The sequence below is a fragment of the Brienomyrus brachyistius genome, chromosome 3, assembly GCF_023856365.1.
Source record: "Brienomyrus brachyistius isolate T26 chromosome 3, BBRACH_0.4, whole genome shotgun sequence".
Lineage (NCBI taxonomy): Eukaryota > Metazoa > Chordata > Actinopteri > Osteoglossiformes > Mormyridae > Brienomyrus > Brienomyrus brachyistius.
Window position 1 is genome coordinate 5,399,392 of NC_064535.1, and position 8,018 is coordinate 5,407,409.

Sequence of the window (8,018 nt, forward strand, 5' to 3'; positions counted from 1 at the left end):
ATGTGCGAGATGCTATGCTGGAGAGCTGTCCGGTGCTGAAACCGGCAGACTAGACTGTCTAATTTTGGGATTCTCCCTCCTGGTAGATCTAAGGTGATTATATTATTTTTCATGATCCTTCTTCTGTATGGGTGTCTTTAGCTTTCTTTAGGCTTTAGTGTTATTTCTGTGTCTAGCTGTATGACCCGAGGTTAATTGTTGCATCTTAAATTGTCTGATACACAAGTCTTGATACAGTTATTACTTGCACTAGCATGTAAGATGCTTAGAAGAAAAGAAGACTGACAAATAAATACATATAAATGTAATAAAGTACTCCAGCTAGCCATTTTAATATTAATTACTTTTATTAACCATGTTTTAAGTACAAAAATATAAAACAGAAAATGTGAATAAAAAAAGAGATTAAGACGAAATGAAGAAAATGAACTCATCTACAAATGTCCAAACCAACATATACTATCAAATACGACAAACTGTCAACACAAACTGTGAGGCTGCTGTAGAATACATGTGTTCCGGCGTAAATGTCCCACATTTATTGCTGTTAGTCGCAGAGAGACTTAGTCACACACAGCAATGCAGTTCCAGACCGACACCAGAATAAAAGACTAAGACATGCTGTCCGAAAGGCACGTGAGGTCTAGGTCCTACAACTAACGTTAAAACGCGGCAATAAATATACAGCAGAGTCGAGTTAAAGCAAAATGAAATAATTCTTCTTTCATTTTCAACACGGCGAAGAGGTAGCAGGTTTGAGATGCATTTCATTACATTTAGTTTCTGTCCTTACTTTTTATTCTTGGAATTATCAGAACCAGATTTGGATGATCGGTGTCCATTTTGCACCAGTTGGGTTTTATTTTTTCTTCCACAAACATGAAGTAAACGCGTCTTTCTCTAACTTAACATGAAAACAGACTAAGTGCTCAGAAAATTCCCTTCGTTGTCCGGCCAGTGATATAAAACACACCAGTTCATGAGTATCACGTGACTTCAGTACAGGAAATATAGCATAAAGAACAGCTACCTTAATCATATAAAAATAATATCATACAAAATGCTTCTACAAATTGCGCTGCGACTACAGGTTTGGTCCATGAAATACGAAGCTAAACATAAACCTATTTTCTTCACGTTTCATCAATTATGGCTTATTTTCTTGCCTTCTCTGTGATTGTTGGAGTTGCGTGCTGAAAGCCAGTTCCGCTAGAGATCCAGTCAGAAAGAGAGAGTTCTCGGCATGGTTCCGCTCTGGGTCCGGAGAAGGTGCCGGTGGTTGCTATGACAATATGCCATACACAGTCGTAGGGTAAGTCACGGACTTATTTCAGTACATGGATTCTTCAGCAAGCTCATCTGCAAGGAGAAGTAGGAAAACAAGCCATGAGAACTTTGAAACACAGAAGCTACTGTCACCTCGACTACAATAAGAAGAAATATGAGAACGTTCTCGTCAGGTGTATTTACCAACCTTGCTGGAGGCTACTGTGCAGGTAGCGGCTGAGTTGATGCAACTCATTTCCATCCTCGTGGCATCCGGGCCTCACCAGGCAGGGACCTAGTGCAGGGTGCATGCTGGGAAATTGGTCCAGGGAGGGTTCTCCCAGCAGGGCGGTAAACAGGGCAGCAGATGCCTGGGAGATCAAGGCATCCAGGGACTGCTCCCCGTCCTCCACGTGCCCCTCCGTGGAGTCTAGGTCTCGTAAGATGCTGTAGATGACACCTTCGTCCAAGATGGGCTCGAGTCTGGGCGGGTGTGAGCCCACGTCTGGCCAGTCGCAGGGGGGTACTGGGCCTTCGCTGAGGGCGGTGGGCTTACCGCTTCCAGGGGCCAGACCTATGCTGCGATATGTGTCAAAGCTATTAGCCAGCGAGGAGATCTGCCGGGCCAGGATGCTAATTTCGGCCCTCTCCCGCTCGCTGTACTGGAAACGGCACTCAGTCGTGGGTGAGGAATCAGGGGTCAGCACAGGGGTGTCTGAGACGTCCTGACGGACTAGGAAAGGGCTGTCTCCCCCTGGTGGTGGGGAGGAGAGCCCGAGGTCGTCAGGATGAAAGGCACGGTCCGACGAGCCGTCAGCCACATCCAGCCCCTGGAGACCGTCTGGGACCAGATGACTTCCTACGGGGCAACTGGGAAACTCGTAGGAGGGAGATGGGCAGGACTCCGGCGACTGAGCCGCAGCAAAATGGCGGAGGCCAAATGTGGAGTCCATTGCGGCCTGGAGAGGATCTGAGGCAGGGAAGCAGCCCGATACCCCGGAAAAAGTGGCCTGACCAGAGAGGTAGGGAGGAGAGCTCTCTGGAGGGGAGGGCAGGGTCTCGGCGTAGCTGTAGGCGTCCAGGAGGAAGTCGGACGGGCAGTCCTCCTGCGAGGCCGGAGAGTGGGAGGAGGCTGGGCTGTAGGGAGGCGTGGCGGGGAACACAGTGCTGCTCGTCAGCACCCCCTGCTGGCTGCCGTCTTCTGCCGGATTGGTGCAGATCAGGTAGCAGGCGCTGCTTTCAGAGACCCTGCTTGTCTTTGGCTGTGGCTCCTCTCTCACGCAGCAAGCTTCCCTCTCCCTCTTGAGGACCTTGGTGACGGCATTTCCGTGACACTGGGGGGGGTCAGAGTGCGATGGCTGAGGCTGTTTCGGAAGCAGGGGGGTCAAAGCGCTGGAGGCATCGCTGTAGATCCTCTGCTTCAGAAAACCAGCCTCTGTTTCGCTAAAAACAAATTTTTGAACAAATAATGAATCTTCCACTCACCTTCATCGCAATATGATACATCAATCTGTTCATATTCAGTTACGTCTTTCTTACCTGACAATATAGTTCATGCAGCTCACTTCCTGTTTCCCAGAATCCTTTGTAGCTCGAACATATAGCCACACCCAGGAGAGGTTCCTGTGTTGTAGTCTGAGGACCATCTCGACCAATGTGCTTTCATCACCTTCCACTGCAAAATGAAAAGGAAAACATTGTCACCCACATGCTACCTTATTGCTACACACCAAATAAATGTCTTAACCACAATTTGGCTGTCAGATGATGTAGTTAGACTGTTGTTTTTCCTCAGTTTCTTTTTGCAGTACAGTAGTCAGATAATAGTACTTACACAGACTCTTGTGTTTTGATGCACATGAGGAAAGATCTTCTGGGTGAAGCAGGCCGTACCAGGATCGACCAATCACCTCGCCCACTGAGTAGCCCAGGTGAAACAGCAGACTGTAGAAATGGTGAGAGGAATGTTTGAAATACTACAACCAGGATCCAGGCTGTAAACCGCAGTGTCCGGTTGTGTCATGCACCCGGGGATGCTGTGTGAGATGCTCACCTCTCAGGCACGTAGGCGAAGGACATGTCAGGTCCATGGAGTGTCCGGAAGGGCTCCGCGGAACAGCGGGGGTTACCGTCCCGCCAGCGATCCGCTGTGGGGGTGCAGAGGGCCACGAAGGCCAGGTCGGGCTCCTGGCCAGACGGGGAAGCGCGGGGAGCAGCCTGGAATCGGCCCCGGACCAGCATGGAGCAGCTGCTGCCGTGCCGGAGCCGGAACGCCTTGGACATCAGCATGCGGCACACAAAGGTCCTCTCTGCGGGGGACAGGAGACGTCACCGTGGTGATGAGGGGGTGTTGATGAGCGGAGCGATCATGTCGTTCATAGCAAGCAGGCAGACATGTCGTACCCAACGAACGCCTTCATAATGTGGTTGTTACTATTTATTACATTGTTACTCTCTATTATATCACTGTTCTGTACTATGCGGCTCCTAGGATTTCAACCCTCCTTAAATTGCCTTTAAGTTTAACCCACTGATTGCAGGTTTAATAAACAGTAACTTGCTAGCAATGCAATGTGCTTTAGGATTTAAAAACATTAGCTTGATCATAATAAACAAAAACGAAAGTGTTTCCCGCTTTTCCTGGGGGGTTATGTTACCTTTTGCTGGCAGGTCTTCAGTCTCCAGGTTAGATTTCACAATCTCCACATCTGCGTTGTCCACCATGTCGTAGACAGTATCTCCCTGAAGCACATCCACCTTAAGGGAAAGTGAAATCATGTAAGTCCTAATTAAATCTAAATAAAGGTATCTGAGATTGTTTACCCGCCATTTGGTCCACCTACCATTGAGTATCCCAGGTAATCGGCCACATTCTCAGACACATAAATCAACTTCCCCTCTCTGGAGGTGACCACTATGAAGCCGGACAGGGCTTGCAGGAAGTCCTCGTAGGGCAGGAAACACCTGGACCCATCAGGCTGCAACTCTGATGAGGACAAGAACCTGAAGAATTAGCCAAGCCTATGGATGGCGATCAGGCAACATGACCCAGCTTGCAGGAGGCTCAGCGTACCTCGGAAGAAGATGGACTTCCGGATGAAGGTACAGATGGCCGACATGGAGTGCAGGTAGGAAAGGCGCTCCTGGTCCTCCAGCGGGATGGGCAGGAGGGCCCGCATGCTCCGAATCTCGCTGTTGATGTGGTCACGACGGGCCTTTGATGCCCCCTTGGTGGACCTGTGAGAGACCAGCATGTCACGTGATGCCCGAGGGACTCGCACCGCTAATGCTACCACGTCAGAAGAAGACATCTATTCCTCCTGGAGGTTGGTCCGGGACAGTGGGCTTGCATCCCACAACCCCAGGCCGGGCTGAAATATTTTTGTCGGTGAGAAAGAAATTGGGGCGGCTCTGGATCCTTAGGACACCATCCAAGCCAGGAAGCCCCCAGGCAGAGTGGAGAACAGACTCACACTGATGTGTCCAGCATTGTCAGAGGCCGCTAGCTTTATGTAACGGACGCTGTGAGTGGGCGTCACTGGTGTCGCTCTTGCATGCCCTTAAAAGGCGCCCCGGACCCTACGTCACATTTACGATGCAATGACGCACCTCCAAGTCCCCCCCCCTCATCCAAGTGACCCTCGCTTCCCAGTTTTGTCCAGGAGAGGAACAGCACTGAGTCACAGTGATTTTCAAATCACTCATCTAAGGGGTCCAATACAACATATCACCATAATCTCTAGCTCTCTTATTTTCAGGCACTAATTTCCTGCTATTTAAGTCGTCGGGCTGATATGTAAAAGTCAAAAGTCATAGCAGAAATAGTCCATAAGTAACTGAAAGAGGAATCTTCAGTTTGTGATCTAAGTCGAGATTTTGATAGCGTTGTACCATTTTGGTGGGGGTACACAGAATTTTAAACTAATCCAATACAAAATCTATACCCCCACTTTAAAAAAAAAAAAAAGCAATAGTCAGTTATAACTGTTACGCTAGAACGGTGCGGTTTTAAACGGGCGGTTCCGGCACGGCCACTAGGCGGAGCCTCCACCATGAAACGGAGTCGCCGTGCACATTCGCCGCGGACTCACCGAAAGCGCTTGCAGGAGACTCTCCGGGTCGCCGTGTAGCACCGGGACGAGCAGTGCGCCGGTCCGGGATTCGCGCTGATCGGACTATGGCAGGACTCGCAGCACACCGTCATTTTCACTCTGTCTCTCTCTCTCTCTGATTTCCTTTAAGCACCAAAGTGAAAAAAATAAACAGGACAAATAAGAAAACATTCCCTCGCATAAGATGAAAGACCTTTAACTGTTGCAATATCTGTTGCATTCCTTAAATGTTTTTTGCACAGGAAAAAAAACACATTACATTGAATTATCCCCCTTAACTAATGATACGGGAACTGAGCTTAAAAAAATATAATCATAACAGCCTACATAACTGTTAATAAGCATCAGCATGCAGCAGCCAGAGCGCAGAGTCCCTTACCTTCGCAGGAAGGCTGCCCCGATGCCTCTCTGTCCTGCCTCCGTTGTCTCCTCCCTTTTATAGGCAGGCTCAGGATTAACCTGATACCTTTGTTTTAAAATCTGGCGGTGCGTAAGAAAAAAAGCGCCTAATGTTACTTCTTGTGACGTAACGACAACTGACGGTGGGATATTTTTAGTTATCCCGACTCTAAAAATAACTCCACTCAGACGCTAACCACCGCCTCCCCTTACAGAAACATAGTGGGCATGCAGCTCCAGTAATAAAATGCCCATTGATCATGTGTGCAGAATCGGTCCAAAATGCAGTTTAAATGAACACCCAGAAATGAAAAGGCGCAAGTTTAAAGCTCCTCACCTGCCCGTAAGAAGCTGCTGTGCCGCCATATCACGTAGGTAACGAAAGAGGGACACAAATTAAGAATGATCAATCATGGTAATTCGCCGGTAAACTCTGATCAGAAGTTAAAACAACAGGTCACTTTAGCTCGTCGGCTTAAGGCAAACAAACACGCAAGATGCATGCGAGTGAAAATCGTGAGTTAGTTAAGGACGCGAGTATCGAGTACAACAATATTGTTGCTGGGGGTCCAATTTCATGAAATCATTTAGCCCAATTGTAATTTGCTGGTTTAACTTCTTTATATGCTTGCATAATACGATAGGAGGCAAAAGCTTGATGAATGGGTTAATTTAGTTAAAAATCTTGCAAATGGACCCAAGTGAATAGGATGCTACGACTAAATGATTCAGTGCTTATCATTATTATTATTATTATTTAAATTACTTAATTTATGTCATTAATACACGGAGTATGTTTGTATAATGGAATAAAATTATTTAGCTTCAAAATTAACGACCTCTGACTGTGTTCTTAGAATGGAGGCAGTAATTTTACTTACTGGTATAAATCAATTTTGACCAGTCGTTATACAGGCAATAACGGAGATAAGAGACACCGTCGCGAGATTCCTCTATTAAATCTCATTGTGACTAATCCCGTCCGACAAAACCGTATTTGCAAGTTTGTCATGAATCATTCATCACTTGGCTCAGCATCTGAGCGCTATTTTTAAGCTAATTTCATACCTGGCCTTATTATTTGTGATGTCATCGGATCGCTGGTGTATATCTACCCTAACCGAAGCTGTCCCATTTGCTGAATCAGTGATAAGATTCTTTCATGTCATGCAATCTTAGCCACTGGAGCTGATAATGGTGTGGTGATGTAATACCAGTATGTGATTTATTAGTGATTTACAGGGCTCACAGCACACACAGGGCTGGTAAGTCCATTAGGGGGTCTAGCTGGCCGTCATTCTGATGGTCTACATGCTTCTTGCACTGTTTTGTGGTCACAGGTTGGGGTTAAACTTGCTTCAGGGTCCACATGAATTTCAGTCGACACTGGTGACACACGTATCAGACCTGCACCCCCAGTCACGTCAGTTTCCCTGTAGAAAGGTGGTGATTTTGGGGGGCGAGGGGGGTTGTGGATGACGCTTTATAGGGTACTCACAGTCAAGTTTGTTTCAAGTGCCCTCAACAGGCAGTGGCGTCGACGGGCAGTCACCGCCAGGTGAAGTCAGGTCCGACGGTGGGGTCTGTAAAATATCAGAGTGAGGTGAGGACAAGGATGAGGGGTTCACGAGTAGGAGAGGGGGCCCCCACAGGAGCCCAGGGGGTCACGGCTGGGATTGGAGCTCAGGTGGACGCTGGTGTGGGTCATGGGGCTAGAGTATTGGGTTAATTTCATGTTACGTTTCTTATTTGATGTACATACAGTAACAGACATGTTCATTGCCATCGGTACCATTGATGAAACTGGAAGGTTATGACAGAATGGAAGTAACTTTGTTACAAGCTCTATTATTACAAGGCACAGTGCTATATTAAAGGTTAATAAGCTTTTTGCTTATGAAATCCACCAGGGAATATCACCTATTGCATATGTACATCTCTTAGATACAGAAGTACTTTTTTAGTATTAATCTGTAAGAAATTCCACCGGAATAAAGAAAATACAGAGAAGTATGACCAAATCTACATCGCCTTATTGTTTGTCTGTCGGTTTCAGCATTTGACAATCAGAGTCCGAAGCACTGATTCACAGCGAAAACCCAGAAAGCATCTCAGAATCGCCGTAGCCCCTTCCTGACTCACCGCCGTCATTTTTCGACAATCGAAATTTCAGTTCCCAGAAAAGCATGCGGGAGGATGTGCCCACACTCTCAAGTATCTGCTCCTCAGAAAGTCTGACTG

General features: G+C 47.3%; 1 protein-coding gene across 1 annotated transcript; it reads right to left on the reverse strand.

Annotated features, from left to right (window-relative positions):
• Window positions 1-345: 345 nt before the first annotated feature.
• On the reverse strand, window positions 346-5,858 carry npas4l (neuronal PAS domain protein 4 like). The gene is made up of 10 exons (XM_049007814.1): window positions 5,758-5,858; window positions 5,358-5,501; window positions 4,340-4,503; window positions 4,110-4,252; window positions 3,924-4,023; window positions 3,320-3,575; window positions 3,101-3,210; window positions 2,806-2,941; window positions 1,475-2,709; window positions 346-1,359 (listed from the first exon to the last, which is right to left on the reverse strand). Exons 2-10 carry the CDS (start codon window positions 5,468-5,470, stop codon window positions 1,331-1,333), a joined length of 2,286 nt encoding a protein of 761 aa, XP_048863771.1. The 5' UTR covers window positions 5,471-5,501; window positions 5,758-5,858; the 3' UTR covers window positions 346-1,330.
• Between the last annotated feature and the right edge of the window lie 2,160 nt (window positions 5,859-8,018).